Source organism: Drosophila busckii, chromosome 3L (genome assembly GCF_011750605.1).
Source record: "Drosophila busckii strain San Diego stock center, stock number 13000-0081.31 chromosome 3L, ASM1175060v1, whole genome shotgun sequence".
Taxonomy (NCBI): Eukaryota; Metazoa; Arthropoda; class Insecta; order Diptera; family Drosophilidae; genus Drosophila; species Drosophila busckii.
In genome coordinates, this window is record NC_046606.1 from 3,870,093 (window position 1) to 3,887,919 (window position 17,827).

A 17,827-nucleotide genomic window follows, 5' to 3' on the forward strand; every position below is an offset into this window, starting at 1 on the left:
AGTGCTTTCAAGCTTAAAAGTTTAATAAGCTAAATTAATATGCTTCGAACTTTTACTTTTAATATTCTCAATTTATTTTGACATAATGGCAGCTCTCGAACTCTTAAAAACAAATTTACATTGTTGACACATAGAATTAAAAATATAACTGACTTGTTGACCTCAGCCGAACTCTTGCTAAAGTTATGCCAAAAAGAAATTTGCTATGCAGCTGCTGCTCATTCTGCATATAAATGAAAGTTTGTTTTAAATTTGCAATATATGCTCGACAGCTCAACTGCCGCAAAAGCCAAAGCCAATCAATAAAAAGAAATTTCATTTTAGTCAGCAGCCACCCGAATATAAAAAAGTAAATATAAGTGCTGGGCTAAAAAAAAAACTTGATCTAAATTGCAAATTTCGTCAAGTTGCGTAATTGGAAAATACATAAACGGCTGTGGGCTCAGACTACTTAACGTTATGATTCAGTCAGTCAGGACTCCCACCCAAATGCACGACGCTTGGCTTTCATCTCTAACGGTTAACGTGCGCCATTTTAGTTATGCAGCATGGGCAGCAAATTAAATGAAAATGCCGCTAAAAATAGCAGACGAATGTGTCGCATTCTCTATCACACACACACACACACGCACACAGAGTCACGCATACACATGCAGACAGGTTTATAACGCTGCTGCCTTTGCTATTTCCTTCTCTAATGCAATTACAGTAGAGCGCTCTGCGAAAATGCCTCAATTTACAGCAAAAATGGCTGTCATCGATTTCCGCTTTTATGTTATACGATATACATGCATGTGTGTTTGCTTGTGTGTGTGTGTGTATTAACGATATGATTTTGAATGCGTTTCGATTTACACTTTCAGTTTACTTCAGTTCTTTTTATGTATTTGACATTTTGTGTTACGCGCTCAAATTGTCATCAAAATATGCATAAATTTTATATGTGTATGTGTGTGGTGTGTGTGTGTGTGGTCTGCCGCGCTGACAACAGTTACAACATCGGTAACTGCCACATGAAGTTCAATATTTGCTTGCGTTAAACTGTAGATGTATTAACATAATGTGTCAGCGCAAAAAGCACACCAATACACACACACACACATACAGTCGGGTAACATATTTTTGCCTTTTAGAGCGATTCATTTTATCATAATGCACAGTGGTAATAGTTTGGGTTATGTGGGGGCAGCTATAAAATTTAATATATGTATCAGTCTATAAAAAAAAAGACTAGTAGCGCAGATTATGCAAAATAATAATAATAAACTTTACTAATAGTGATTTCTCAATTTATTTTTATTAATAATCATAAATGTTTGGCGTTTTATGCAAAGTTTTCAATTATTTATTATTATTTTTATAGCAAAAGGCTTTGCATGTCAGCTCTATAATTTCATTACTTAAAAATTAAATAATAAATTATTGTTTTGAACTTGTTGCATAAAATATTTAATGAATTTCTGTATTTATTATTTTATTTGAAAAATAATTTGTTAGCTCTTTGTTAAAATTTGTATAACAAAATGCTTTGAATGTCAGTTTTATTATTTCCTTCTTTTAATTTTAAAAATTATTAATCAATTCTCAAAAAATAAATAATAAAGCATAAAATATTTAATGAATAATTTGTTAAATCTATGTCTACTATAGATTCATAAATTTATTCGACTACAATTGCTTTTGCTTTTAGCAACTTGTTGGGTTCGCTAGTTTTCAATTTATCTTTGGCTCATCATCAATTTGTCTTGCCATGCATAAACTTTGCACCACTGTGCAAACAAAAACAGCTTTAAGTATGCGCTTGTGGTCGCTGAAAAATATGATGACTGCTCTGTTGGCTGCTACAGCTACAGCTCCAGCTAAGGACCAACGGCTATGGAACATTTTGCCAAATGACAGCAGCTAGAGCAGCGCTTCCTTTTGAGCGGCTGCACATCAGCTGTCAAGCTATGGCACAGGCGCTTCCGCCGCTTAAGCGAACACACACACACACACACATACAGTTAGAGAGTGAGACTATGGCACGTCACGTATGTTTGTGCCCAAGCATTCGCATAAACATTCCGTCGCCATGCGCTGATGTTTCTCCATTTTGTATTTTCTTGCCTTCAATTGCCTGCTAGTGTGTGTGTGTGTTTGTGTGTGTGTGTAGAGTCTCCATTTCCATTCTGCACTCACATTACTTTGGCATTGACAGCCGCGCGTCGTTTTGTGTTAAATGTCAGCGGCGGCGGCTCTCTCCCATGAATTGGGTCCCGCTTTGGGTTCACTCACAGAGCAATTGACCTTCCATTCATCAAACTAAGCGTCAAGCTTGCGCTTATTGTTTACAAAGCATTTGTGCGCTTCAGTGCCGGCCCCATGTTTACAATATTCATTTATTGATTACGCACAAGTTTCGGTTACTAAAATAACACAAAAGCTAAAACCAAAAGTATTTTTGGGAGTCTGTTCTACGCCCGACCACCCGCCCGCCCGCTCTGCTGTAATTATCCAGTCAAATGAGGTTGAAAAAACAGTTGAAGCTGAAGCGTATCCCTTTCTTTCTTTTGCTAGTTAATGATGAGTGCCTAACAATTTAGCATATGGCGACAACTTCCTGTTAAGCCTTCCATCCACTTCAAATAACTGTAAATAAGCAGGTTTTGTTGCTGTCATCAGGGAGCGTTGAAAAATGTTCGTCAAGTCGTCGTCGTCGTCGCACACAAATGAACGTAGAGCAAAATATTTGTGTAATGAAAGGACTTGAGCAAAATATAATAAATAATGACAGGCACCCACAGGCATGAGAACCACCCATACTCAACCCAACCCAACCCACTCATTTGTTGTTATTTCTTTACGTAAGCATGCTGACAATTACAAAAATCTTGCGTTGTTCATTTTAAAAAATGTTCTGTGTCTTGTTTGTTTTTCGCTGGAAAATGAGCGCTGAAAACAAAAACGCTTTTCACTTGCATTTAAGCGTGTAAAGCATTTGCGCTTCGTTTCTTAGTTTTCATCATCAATTAAGGCGCAAACTGTAAGATCCTTGAGTCGCTCTCTGTCATTAACTAATTGAGCTGGAAAGCATAAAAGGCTGGGAAATTAGTAAAGAATTAGCGCAAGATGAAAATTAAATGCGATTGAAAGATGAATTTGATTTGTATAAAGCTTTTATATTTTAAAGCAAAAGAAAATTATGATTATGATGAAATTAACATAGCTCTGTTAAGAGCATTTCAAGAGCTGCTTTATGTTAAGTCGCTTACATAGCACTGTTGAGTGTATAAAATGCGAGCTAAATTCTGTTAGCTTTAGCGTAACATAGCTCTGTTAATAGAATTTCAAGTGCTACTGTATGTTGAGCTCTGTTGAGTGTATAAAATTCGAGCTAAATTCTGTTAACTTTAGCCTAACATATCTATGTAAGCTAACTAACAAGTCTGTTAAGTATTTGTTAAAGCTGAATTTGTTAATAAGCTAACGCAATAATTCTCATAACATAATAAAGAAAAATGCTCGCTTAATTTTTTAATAATACACAACAGCAGCAAAGCTTTTGAATAATAATTATAACATGATACTCGGCCCATTACATTAATTGTCTGTCATATTATAATCATTTGCAATATAATATTGTTATAAATTGAACTTTTTTTGTGGCGAGTACATGGAAATAAAATATTCCCTGCAAATTGCTAGATAATTATTTATTTTATATTTGATTGCAACCCATTCCCAAAACACACGCAGCTATTTACAACAAACGAGCAGCTGCAAGTAATTTAAATTCATATAGAACAAATATCAGGCACGTCATCTAAAAGTTTTTGCATATTTCAGATTCAAAATATGTATGAATTGTTGTGTTGTGGCTTATGAAAACACAAACAATCAAAGGCATTTAATAAACAACAAAAGCTTTTTGTTAATTCTAACAAAATACAATTACTAAATTATTAAAAAGCCCACAACAAACAAAACAAATAAAATGCTGACAACGGGCAAACTAAAACATAACAATTATTTTATATTAAATGTTAGACAAAAACAAACTTTACAAGCAGCAAGCAGCAGGCCTTGTGGCATGTGGCAAGTGTGGCAGAAAATGCTTTGCGCAATTATTTTAAGATGTTGCTCGCTTCAGGGGCCAATTTTAAATGTTTAACCTAAATTAATTAATTGCTCTTACTGTTGCTATTAAATTTTGCCACGCCCAGTCAGCCAAACTACTATAAATTCAATATACTTATACTTATATGTGTGTTAACATAAGAAGGGTAGACAAAATACTAGAAATGCTCAACATTTAAACGCTGACTGAACTCTCAATGTGTGAGAGAGTGAGTGTGAGCCAAGAGAGTGTTGTAGGCCAAGTCAGCAGCGAAGCCAAAGCAACTTTTGCCAGCTCGAAAATCCTTTTTTAATTAAATTTTCTGTACATTTTGCAGTTTTTAGGTTTGAGAAGACAACGACAGCGACCTCTTTGCCTCTCATACATATATGACAAGCAAGTCCTTTGACACACACACACACACACACGCATTAGTGTTGAGACGTTTGGCTGTAACCAAAGGCAAAGTTTTAGCTGACGACATTTTCGGTTGCGCTGCTCATACAAATAATTTATATATAGTAAATTTTGTTTGTTTGTTTTGTTTGTTGTTTTGCTCGTCAAGTTAATCCAATTACATGTAGAAACTGCTAGTTGGCTACATATGCGCTGAATTTTGCGCAGTTGCATGCAATGCTCTTAGCCTAAGTCTGAAGAAAAGTTTACTAATTGAAACTGATGCCGCTGCGGCTGCAGCAAAATTCATTAATGTAAGCATAAAATTATAAAAAAGGAAAATTTTGTTATAAGTTATAGATTAAGCTGACGTCTTGGCATTGACAGTGTCAATGACCTAAGCAGATTAGAGATTGATGAGAACAGCAACTAATAAGTTGAAGCATTAAATTTAGCTAATTAGCTTACTAACTTGTAACGCTAACATTTTTAAAGACTATAATAAATCACAGCTGATTAACATATACAAACGTTTATATATAAAATTCTGTGAGTAATTGTGACATTACAGTAATGCATTCGTCATTTAAAATTTAAAACTTTAGGTACGCCCACATGAACTCGCATTAAATCACAAATTAACATAGAGAGCAGCAAGCATTAAACACAAAAGTCAGCAGCAAAGAGTTGTGAACACTCTCTCTCTCTCTTTCATATACTGATCGCGCGCTTTCTCTCTTTATTAGCTGCTGTCTATAAATGCTTATCAGCTGCTGCGCTGCAGCGTAGATTGAGACTGTTCAACTAGCTTAAGACGCTTGAGTTAGTTAACATTTGTAGCTCATTACCGCAGTCGTCTTAACTTCGATCGCTTGTCTTATCTGTTGCAGCAGATGCTGTCTGTATGCTTAGATTACATTGAGCTATATACAAAGCCAAAGAGCTTACGTTATCAGCGCTCACCCTCTCTGTAACATTTATAAACATGACATGCATTTTTTTTTATTTAATAATAGCTGAGGGTGCACGCATGTTTTAAATTCAAAAACAGTTTCTGCTTTAACTACGCTCTCTTATATACTCTTTGCTCTCGACGCTCTTTTTATCGCTGTCTCATTTCGCCTGCTGCGTACTGAATTTAGTAGCATTTTTGTCGTTGTTACTGCGTGACACTTTGCGTCCGGTATGTGCGCGCTCGGAAGCAAAATTAATTACACACATATTTTATACAATTTATTATATTTTTTTCCATTCTGCATCATCAATTGCAGGCGGCCAGCGAAGCGCACACAGCGGGCGCTCTGACAGCAGCAACCACAAAAGCAACAGCAGCTGCAGCTGCAACAGCCAGCAGCCTTACAGAAATTGAGCAACTGCAGCAGGCGCTGCTTGAGCGACAAACACAACTGTACGCCTTGGAGTCTGCTTGTCTACGCGAAACGGAGCGTCAAGTTGAGCTCGAGGATAGCGTCATTGCGTGGCAGGATAAATACGATCGTTTATACGAGTCGCACAAGCGCGTGCAAAAAGTTAATCAAAGTTTGGAGGATAAAATGCTGAAGCTTGTGGATCGCAATACGAACGAGCGTGCGCAGCTAACGAGCGATGTGGCAACGCTGAGCGTAAGACTGGCGCAGGCCAATTTCAATATTGCCAAACTACAGCGGGAAATCGTGAGTAGAATCTTTCGTTAAATATTATAGAGAATTAATAGAAGACAGCAGACAGCACTTGCTATATCTTATATTATTCTTTTAATTGTAAAGCAATTTCCATCATAAGGAATCCTTTTACTTCTTTTCTGGCTTAATAGAAAACTCTTTAAAAAACTTCCCTCTGGCATAAAAGAGACTCAAAGTTGTACTATTGCAGCATTTGGGTTCTTGAATTCTCTTTTCTTTTTCCAATACATTAATGTGCCGCAGTAATTCAAACTGCATTTATTTCAAATTCTCTCCTAGCTGAATTGATTTTCAGCTTTAGAACAAACCTCCATTCTTTGGCATCAAAAGGTTTTCATAGAAAGAGAAATGCAATTGATATTGATTGATTCTAGCAGCATTAAAGTCTTTATCAGCACTTTGCTTCTTCACGTTCTTCTTCTGTTCACCTTTGGAACAAATCTCCATTCTTTTGCTTCAAAAGACTTTGCTGCCTTATTTTCAGCTTTAGAACAAATCTCCATTCATTGATAAAGCGTTATTTTAATTCTTAAAATTGTTCTAAAGTTACTCTTAGCAGCATTAGAGTCTTCCACACATGAAATCCATCAGCACTTTGCTGCTTTATTTTCATCTTAGAGCAAAGCAGCATTCTTTAGTCTTCAAAGGTGATTTGCTTGAATTGATTAGCCAATATTTTGCCAACAGATCTGCTGCTATTTTTCCAAACAATGTCTAATCAGCTGTAACATTAACAACTTGCTTTAGCTAGTCTAAAAGCTTGCACCACACTAAATCCACACACTGGCAACTAACTAAGTAAGCTCATTCTTTAGCCTTAGTTTGCACTTAGCGCTGCGTGCTTAACACACGCTACGCCGGTTGCAAGCTGCTCTCACGCACTGCAATTTGACAGCTTTAAGTGTGTGTGCGTGTGTGTGTGTGCCGCAACGAAATTGTGGTACAGCTTTGTCAATTAGTTGGGGGTGCTGGCAAAAAGCTGTCAACGCAGCCAAAATGAAATGCCAACTTGAGCTGCAACAGCAAAATTGCTAACCAACTAATTGGGGGTGGCCAAGTTTGAAGAGTGCGCTGCGCTGTTTGTTAACTTTAAGCTGGCTGGCTGGCAAAAAAAAAAAAATAAAAACAAATGCCAAGGCGTGCAAGCGTTAAAAACTAGAAACTTTTACAATTATGTGCAGTTTTTTTGTTTAAGCGCGTAAAGTTTTCAATTAAAGCGCAACAGTAAAACGCCATTGGCCAAAATGTGCAACAAGGAAACCTTTTAAGGCACTTGGCGACTGTTTGTGCAACAATTAGCGACTGCACTGGGCTAAGCTAGCTAGTTGGCCAAAAGTAGTCAATGCCAAGGTAAAATTGCAAGTGCGTCTTGAGCACTTTTGCGCTTTTATTAACTCCAATCCTTTGGCAGCCTCAAGTGTTTGTACAAATTAATACTTAAAAAGCAATTTGAGCTTTTCAAAAAAAAATACGACAAGTGGCAAGCAATTGCTTTGTTTTCTATTTACAACAAAGCAATACAGTTTATAACAAAGGGTAGCTTAGTCGATGCTATTAAAAATATATAAATAAACTCAAGTTGAAAGCTATTTAAAGTCGCTTTGCTTTTGTTTTGGCCGCTAAACCAACTTCAAAAATCAATTTGACTTTGGCTATTTTTTGGCTCCCCTCTTTTTGGAATATTTACGTTGTAAGCGCTTTTTGTTGATTGCACTACGCTTTTGTTGTCTACGTACGTATTTGGTAACTGGCGACAATGTCAATAACCTTTTTGTCGTTTTTTGTTTTTTTTTTTGCTTCAACATTTTGTGGGGGGTTGGGGTGCAGAATATTTTCCGGCAGCACTTGGTCGCATGTAAAATCAGCACTTGGTCATGGACTGTCGCTGCGTCACGTGCCTTGGCAATCATGCTGTCTCTCTCTCTCTCTCTTTCTTCTTCTCTATCTACTGCTGCTGCATCCTGGGCACCACCTTGGCCATGGTTCGTTAATCTGCCAGTGGCTTTTTGCATGATAGCTTGGCATTTCCGTTGCAAAACACTTAGCCGTATAACGTACTCGGTTTGCCGTATTGTATGCCATAAAGCGTCATGTCGCTCTCGGTCTCTTTCACTCTACGTTACGTATGAGCTGCGAGCGCTACGTGGCTTTGTGCTCTGTGCGGTGCGGGGGGAACGTTTGTGCCCTGTAATCACTTGCCATCCTTGAATTGTTGTTGCTTTTGTATGCTATTGTTTACTGCTTTGGTGCGACAACAACAACGTGCACAATATTCGAAAAACAGCAATAAGTATTTAAGGCTTAGAAGCATAGCGAGACGAAGATACTCTGTAGATTTTAGTTTACTTCATGCAAGTTGTTTTGAAATATAGAAAAAAATATATTAGCATAACATATTTAATATTAATGTTATGTTAAAGTTTTCTTGAAGCTTTGAGTCTATTAATTTGAACTTAACATAATTTTTTTGAGACTATTTTGCACTATTTTTGAGGTTATGTTGCATATATATAAATTTTCCAGCATATTTAATCAATTTTTACTTTAGTTAACAAACTCCTAATGATATAATATAAATTTAACGATTTAAAATAACAATTATTTGAGGCTATGTTGCAATATTTTTGAGGTTATGTTGTCATATTTCTAAATTTTCAAGCTAAAAACATATTAAGTAACTGCCTGCTTCATATTAACTCCAAGTTTTTCTTTCTGTAAACGAGCTTTACATGATTTAATTTGTATTTTGAAAATAATTTTTGAGCTTATGTTGCAAACTTTTGAGTTTATGTTGCATTTTCGATCGAATTTAATTTCAGTCAACAAACTTATCATGAATTAATTTGAGTTTTAAATATTTTTTGAGCTTATATTGATTAAGACTTTGAGGTTATGTTGATTGCTTTTGAGTTTATGTTACATTTTCAATTGAATTGTATTACAGTCAATAAGCTTATCATGAAATAATTTGAGCCTAAAATATTCTTTGAGTTTATGTTGCATACTTTTGAGTTTAATCGACCATACTGAAGAGTTTACACTCATTATATTGCGTTTAAATGCTGTAGTAGCCCTTTCTCTTAAAGTTTTGCTACTACCAGTATGATATATCCTGCATATCCTTGCATATTTAAAATCCCATGTTTGTATAGAGTATAACAAATGCATTTTACATTGCACTCGTTATGCTACATTCTCTGGCGTGTTCGAAATACTTGAACCAAACCAGACCAAACAGAAGCAACAGAAAAAAAAACAACAAAAAAATAATATCCCTAACGGCAGCGCCATTGTAATTCCCACTTGCATTAAATGTCGAGTAATTGTAAATACGTTGCGACTCAGGGGCGTAAAGCTGCTGCCACGCTGCGAGGCTGCAATTGGAGCAGATAAAATGCAAGCGAGGCTGCCATAAAAGCTGCAGCAGTCTTATTGTTTTTTACTTTTCGTAGCAGGTAGGATGGATGGTTGGATGGATGGATAGATGGATGAATGCCAGCTTGGCAGCTGTTTTTCAGTTATTTTTCTCGAAGCTGAAAAAAAAAGTGTGTGTAATTAATGCTTTGTGCCTGTTAGTTATCAGACTTGCCGCTGCTGCTGCTGCTCACTTTTCTTGACTTGAGCTACTGCCATTTGAAATGCGTGTGCAAACTTTTGGGACCGTTGTCTGTGCAACGGTGCGTATAAGTGATTGCATTGTAGCGCTCTGGCTTTGCCGCAAGACTCAAACTCAACTCAACTCAACTCGAGTGTAGCAAGTCTGCGTCGTTTGGCTACGCAAAACTTTGGCACAGCTCAGTGTGCTTAATTTCTTAAAAGTTATTTACATATTTGCCTGATGTGGCAAACGAGGCTTAGTTTGTTGCTGCTGCTTGTTGACTGATGGCATTAGGGCAGTCGTGAGCTCGGTCTGACTGCTAATGGAGCAGCTTAGCTTAGGTGTTCATATAGAGCTGACAATAGAATAAACAAAATTTTGTAGCTAAGCTGTGTGAAAAGTAAAGAGTCTAAGCTAAGTTTAGTTTGTATTTTAAAGCTCTGCAGTCAGTTTTCAATTAAAATTTTATTGTGCTAAAAGCATTTTTGCTTTTTCTAATGCTGGCTGCATGCAACGCGCTTTTAATTGAACTGCACAATACATTGGCATTGCTTCCGGTTGCATGTCGAACCAGCCACTCCAAAAAAGCAAAAACAATAGCCCATAGTTTGCACAAAAAGTTGAGAAAACATTTCCGGTTTCATATTACAGCAATAACAGTGCGGAAAATCAAAACTGAAATCGTTGATGCTCGCAACTGATAGCAAACAAAAATGTAAAGCGCTGGGCTCGGCAAAAAAAAAAAAAAGAAGAGCATTATACAAATTACCCAAAAAACAACAAAAGGTAGCGCAAAAAAAGGTAAACGAGGTAAATAAAACCAAGGCAACCGTATACGACCTGACGTATGTAGATTCGACCAAACTTCTGGTCTATAAATGTCTATCCTATACGTATACAATTTGCATATCGCCAAATGGCGTGTGAGTAAGAGTAGCAAGAAGCAAAAAAATGGCAGCAGAAGTGGGCAGAAAGCGAGTGTGAGCGAAAATGGCTAATAAAAAACAACGATAGACAACGAGCCATTGTTGCTGTAGCTTCATATTTTTTCATGCCAAGCTTTGTTTTAAGTTTCAGCAGGATGTGCAGACTATTTGATTGAACTTTTAACATGCTAAAAGTGAAGCTATGTTCAGCTAACTTTTAAGCTTAAATAAATAAAATGCTTTTTAATTTAGTAAAGAGTTGACTACTTTTCAAACATATCGATAACTAAAGTTAGAGCTACTCTAGAGCTCGATAGATGAGCAGATTGTAACGTATGAGCATAAAATAAAATAATTTAATTACATGCTATAACTTTTGTGCTTAAATAAAATACATTTTACTTTGGTAAAGAGTTTACTACTTCTTAAACATATCGATAACTAAAGTTTAAGCAACTTTAAAGCTCGATAGATGATGACGTAACGTATGAGCATAAATAAAATAATTTAATTACAGCAGCAAGAGTTAATTCATTGCTTGCACAATTGTGCAGCGCATTCTAAACTAATTTTATTTTTAATAACTACAAAGAATTGCTAAGGCTCTATTAGCGCTAAAAGTGAGGTTATGTTCAGCTTCAGGCTGAAATACAAATTGTGTGCAGTTCTGCAGAAATATCAAATTCTTTAAGTTTATCAAAATTAAAAACATAAATTTAAATACTTTTAAATTTAATTTTAAATATTTTATGTAATCTTTTTCTTTTATAGTGGACTATTCATAGTTGTCATTAAATAAATAAAAAATAGCTAAGCAACTCAAACATTGCAGCTCTAATTTATTTTATTTGCTATTTAAAATGCCATTTAAAACTGCTTTACGTGCTCAAAGGTCGCTTAGTTAAGTTTATTATTTTGAGCTACTCTTTTTTTTATTATAGCACAAACTCTAACCATAATTATGGCAGCTCGTTGCCAATCACAGCTCACTCTAAATGCCTTTTAAGCACATTTGAAGCTCTTTTAACACAATTTGCTATTAAATTTGCTAGCATGCTTAAAGATTCGTCATTACCCTGCGCCAAATGACGATTTAAGTGGCAGACTGTTGCTTTACTTTTTTTAGACGCTCACATGGCTTACGCTCTTGCTCGCTCGCACTCGCTCTCTCTCACTCTCTTGACGTCTTTTTTGTACAGCGGCATGGCGCGGCATTTTATTTTACGCCTAACAGATCGATATTTTAAGCATTTTAATGTCTGCGCCAAGCGCAAAATGTTGGCGCCAGACCAAAAGACTTTGACCATTTGGGAACTGAACAAGGTGGTGCTGCTGGGGTGGTGGTGGCTAAAGGTGGTTGTAGTCCATGTGCAGGCGCGCTTCCGTATCCGTGTGTTTTACTCCTTTTGGGCATTTGCTTGTTGTGTATGCCTTGCGGTTAGTTTAATGTGTTTTCAACCCTCAGCAAATAGCTGGCAACATGTGCAGCTCATATTTTTGCGCAATTAGGGCTAATTTACTGTATCAATCGGGCAAGCAGGCTTGGCTTATTTCTTTATAGAGTGTAGGTTATAGATAGAGCGTTGGCAAGTCTGTTTGCTGGGCATTTAGGCTATGCACAGCGGCAGGTTAAGTGCGGGTCAAGTGGGTTGACTGCAAAAAGGTGGAGCAGCAAATTAATGGCAGCAGCACTTTACATAAATGTTGCCAATGCTAGAGCCTAATAAGCAAACTTCTTTGATTGCTTAGCTTAAGCTCAACATATAATAGTAGATGCTGCTGCTGTGTATAGTTTTTTTTCTTTTGCGTTACAACTGGCACTTAACCCAAATGGCATTGCCAAATACTCAGCATGGACACTTGGACGCAGTGTGAAACTTGAAGTTAGATTGATTTATGTAAATGATTTGCCACACTTTTTGCATTACATAATAAATAGCGCAAACTAACGGAAACTTCAAGGCAAGCCCCAGAGCAAACTAATAAAAAAAAAATATAAGAACGAGCGCTGTGCTGTGTGCGCTAGCAAATAAAACAAAGTCAAAGACAAAGTAAAGGCGATTGTGTTAGGGATAAGGCATAACGAACAGCCCTGTCCGTGACTGACGTTGAAATTTCTTTTGCTTGCTTTCGTCTCAAGCTTAGAGCCAAGGCTAAGCAGGCGGCGGCAGCGGCAGCAGCAGCGGCAGATGAATGATATATAGCCGATTTGCGTGGCCTGGCGTGCTACTAAAGCAATTCAATGTGCATATATCACACAAGTGCAAAGATAGCTTTGAATACAACATGCGAAAAGTTGTTACATGCAAAATATTACGCATACGCCGCGTTAAGCTTGACAAATGGCCGCAGCCAAACTGCAGCACGTATGCAAAGCACTGGCATACATAAGGAGAGTTGTTGTGAGGGGGGTGTGGCATGTTTGTATTTGTGGTGCAACGTTTGACACTTGGGTTAAGCTGCTGTGCAGCTAAACAAACTAGCAAAGTTTGCTGAACCTTAGAAAAAAGGAAAATGCTGCAGTTAAAATTTATGAATCAACAGCAATTTATATTGAATACGAATTAAATATCAAGCGACATATAGCAGAATTCTTGACAAAAGTTAGAGCTTGATTTGCGTACAAAAATTTGCTGACAAACTTTCTTTTCAAATTTGATTATTTATATTAATTTTAATAGCTTGAAATCATTTTTGTAACAATGCTTAATGCTTTATATTTTTAAATAAGGAATTTGCTTTGATTTAATATTTTTAAAATTTAAAAAAAGCAAAAACGCTGGTTTGCAATTTCATTAAAATTTTTTTAAGCGACACAGCAACAATTTAAAAGTTGCTGCAATTGCTTGCAATATCGTTTTGCGGTTGCTGCGGCCAGCAAAATTAAAAAGCTGTCGGGCTAATAGCACGCTGCAATAAACTCATTTTAACTACGATCCACTGTTGTTTAAGCTCGACTATAAAGTTGCCTGCAGCTTACAGCAAACGCTGCTTAAATTGCAAAAATTTTAACAGGCACACACACATTTGATGTTTCATGTTGCAAGCTGCATACATGCCACTAATGCACACACACACACACAACTGCATACATATTTTGTATATTTTTGAAACTCTGCTGCATTTGTTTGGTTTTTCAGGCTCGAACGTCACGTGCAAAAATCCAAAAAGTTCGCTTTGATATTTGTGTTTTGTGTATTTTGTAAATATGTTGTTGCAATTTGTGCATGTGGCATGCGCTCGACTGTTGCTGCCTGGCCGAGTACATTGCTCAATTGCATTTAACTGTCAACAACTGGCCAGCAGCAACGTGTGTGGGGCAAATGGCTTAAATGCATGCAAGCAATTTTTTCATTTCTATGCGGAATTTTGAGCAATGCAAATAATTCAATATACACAATTATAGTAAACACATAATTGTTTTTTGTTAAGCACACATAATGCCACAACTGTGACTATTATAAGTTTAAATGAATTAGCAAATTGCAAGCAATATTGGCTTTGCTAGCAGCTTAAAAGTAAATATTGAATAAATATTAACAAAAGTATGCCAATGGCTTTTGGTGAGCTTTTGGCAAATAATTGCGCATAAATTGCAATGAATTTAATTTGAAATATATTTTAGTGAGCTATCAATTGTCGCAGTCTAAAAGCTGCACATTTATTTAATTTAAACAACAATGCATCAATAATTATTTAATCGACAAAATTGTTTGCAATTAAAGGCTTTTGCTTCAATGTTAAGCTGCGATTCGATTTCAAAATAAACAATATAAATTAATCGCTACTTGCGACTACTGATCAATAAAATCAATAATTGAAAGCCTGCATCACATTTATTTGTCAATAATTATTTAATCGACTGTTGATCAAATTAAAGCTGCTCACAAATTATTTGCAATTTTGCTTCAATGTTAAGCTGCGATTCGATTTGAAAATAAACCATATAAATTAATCGATACTATCGACTACTGATCGATAAAATCAAATATTGAAAGCCTGCATCACATTCTGCAACACTTTGATTGAAAAATTCTGATTAACTCTATGATTCAACTCTTAGTTCAAGCTTACTATGGATAACATAGTAACATAATTTAAATTTTAAGCACATTTTATTAAATAGTGTTAAGCACTTAAGCAGCAGCTTTGGAGTTATGCTTTGGCTGCGAGTTATATAAAGTTTTTGAAAGCCACAGAACAAACTAAGAACTAAAGCCATATGCTGCAGCTTCCGATGCACTTCATCAACAGGCGGGCAGGCAGGCAGGCAGGCTAACTTTCAACTTTTGCAATATAGCACTAGTTGGCAGATTTTATTTGGCAGCCATAGCATTGCCGTTTGGCCTTGGCAACTCTTTGATATTTATGTGAATTCACTAAAACATTTATTTACAAGGCAACAAATTTATTGACATGCCCAGTGGAGAACACCTAGACGCTGCGACCTTCAATGTGCCAAGTGAGGCACGTGCAACGGATTGCTGCTGCTGCTGCTGCTGCTGCTGCTGCTGTGGCCATAAAACTTCGAGGCACAAGGCTTAACTTTGTTGTTTAGTGTAAAAGCCTTAAAGCTTGTTTGTTGCGCTCTCAAGCGTAGCCGCCGCCACCGCCGCCGCTGCATGTCTGTTGTTGCAACTTTTACTTTGTGCGCATTATCACTTTGCTGCAACAACAACAAAATATAAGTTTCGATCACACACACATGGACATGCATAAAAATAGTTTAGCTTGCACTTTAAGCACTTTGCAAAACACACATTTGCAACACCTTTAGTGTGGCAAGTTGTACATATATGTTGCTGTTAGCTTTTAGTGGCAGCGCACAAGTTTTCAAAGTTGTGTATAAAATTTTTGTGCTGCCCGCAGATAAGAATCAATTTAAATCCGCCGCCGCAGCTATAAATCAATAAGTGCGCTTAATCCTGCAAAATTATGCGCGCTTAGTTAACGTTATTTAACGCTGATTAATTACAAATGCATTTACATAAATTATAAGCTACAAGCTTAAGCCTTTTAACGCCACAGCAACGTTAATTGCACACACTTCGACTCAAACTGTGGCAATTTTTCTTTGCATTGACACGCAAAATAAATGAAGCTTATCAAACGCACACACACACACACACATACACAACTTGTACATTGCGTATACGCAACGCTTGTAATTAGTGCTAAAGTAATCGCTTGATTTTCGTGCTGACACGTGAATGTGAAACGCCCCCGTTTTAACCTCAGCACATACAAATCATAAATTTGTTGCTTTGGAATTGTTGCATTGTTTTTGACATTTGAAGTGGGCGTAGTTTGTTAGCTGGGCGTGGGTGGGTGGCTACAGATTGGCGCCAACTGTGCTGCATGATTCATCGTCATTTGCGTGTGGCACGTTCTCGTTTGGCTTACGCAACAATGTTGCCCATGCTTGTGTCCTTGCTGTGATTGAAACGCATTTTATACAAAATATGCTGTTTGATTTTTTTTTATCGATCCGTACGTGTTAATTTCTTTGTCAGTCCCAGGCCATTGTCTAGCACTTTGATGACCTGCTGTCAGCCATGCAAATGTATTATACTTTTTAATTAAAAAGAAATACCCGACGCACACCAAGGCACAAATTAGTTTTCATATATGTGTGTGTGCGTCTTTTATTACTCATTTATCTGGCTGTTGTTGCAGTATCTGCGGCTGCTGGATTAAGTCATCGTTTCATTTAAATTTTTAACGTTCATTCGGTCAACATGAGACTCACATGAGACTTTAAGTTTGTGTGGCTGCCACACGACCCACAAAAGTGCTTGCTGCTTGCCACCCCCTATGTTTGATATGTAATTTTTTTTTCCTTCGCAGGTGCTCATTAAAAATAATTACATCTGCTTTAGGGCGCGCGGCTAAGAAAATGCCAAATGGCAAAAAGGCAACGATGCTGACAGCTGAAGAAATTGCTGCTGCACTTTATTATTTATTTTTGCGCTTTGTTCGCCTCAAAACAATTTTTTCAAGCTGCTCCATTTTATTTTCTATTTACAAATTGCAAACAGCGTACGCTCGAATTTAAGGACATGTCTCTAAATGTAGCGCTTAGGGAATTCAGCTGAAGTGGAAAAACGAATCAGAAGTGTGTGAATTTAATAATACTTAGTGCTAACTTATGCTTAATTCACATTTGTTTAACGCATCTGGGGGCATAAGCTTCAATTAGAGGGTCTGAATTTGCTGGCAACAGTAGCGCTAATTTTATAATAACTTTAATTTGAGCAAGCGAATTTTTTTAGAATTATGTAGAATTTATTTTGGTGCAGAGTTTAGTTTCTATGTCCCAAAATTATTCATAAAAACTGCTCAACTTCTATAACTTGTACAAATCTTGAGGTAAATGCAATGAAACTTGTACAGAACTATGAACTATATTTGCCTTTATGATTATAACCTTACTTTTAATAATTTTTATGATAACTCTTGGAACAATGCTTTAAGTCTTTATTGATTTTAAGCAAACTTTAGTCTGATATTGACTAATATTTTTTACATGAATGCCAGACCAACTAAAGCGTTGTCGATTTTTCAATCCAAATTTTTCCAATCGCTGATAACTGCTTCAACTTCAATTAGCCGTCTCTGCCTTAACATAAAACATTTATACAAAAAAGTTCAAAGCGCCTGCTAAGTTAAAAGCTTTGCCGAGGCCAAATCTACAACAAAATAAACATAAATAAATCAAAGAGGAAGGAGAAAGGAGAAAGCGACGCATGTGTGTTCTCATAGTTGTTGGGGTGGACTTGCATACAGAGATTTGGAACTAAACTTTTGAAATCGAGCCGCCCTCATACGCATTACCAAGTGCTGAGAATGAGAGAGAGAGTGAGAGAGAGAAAGAGAGAAAGAAAAAGAACAACTATATTTATGAGCATTTTCATGATTGAACGACTTGCGCCAACAATTTCAATGCTGTTTGGTAGCCCAAGTGGTTGCTGCTGCTGCTGCTGCTCTCTAATACAAATGTGCGTATAAACAAGGACACTCTGACTGTCTGTCGTCCTCTCTATGTATTGTGTAGTGTGTGTGTGATGAATAAATGATGCGCCTTAGAACTTTCAATGAATTTGTTTTAGTTTTGCAGCGACAACAACCG

At 36.7% G+C, this 17,827-nt stretch overlaps 1 protein-coding gene across 1 annotated transcript in view; it reads left to right on the top strand.

The window, feature by feature from the left end:
* LOC108600769 (probable serine/threonine-protein kinase nek3) overlaps nucleotides 1–17,827 on the top strand; it is a 34,832-nt gene that overhangs the window by 5,301 nt on the left and 11,704 nt on the right. Inside the window, exon 2 of the mRNA XM_033293624.1 lies at nucleotides 5,764–6,165. Coding sequence (XP_033149515.1) covers nucleotides 5,764–6,165 — 402 coding nt within the window. The remainder of the gene's footprint in view (nucleotides 1–5,763; nucleotides 6,166–17,827) is intronic.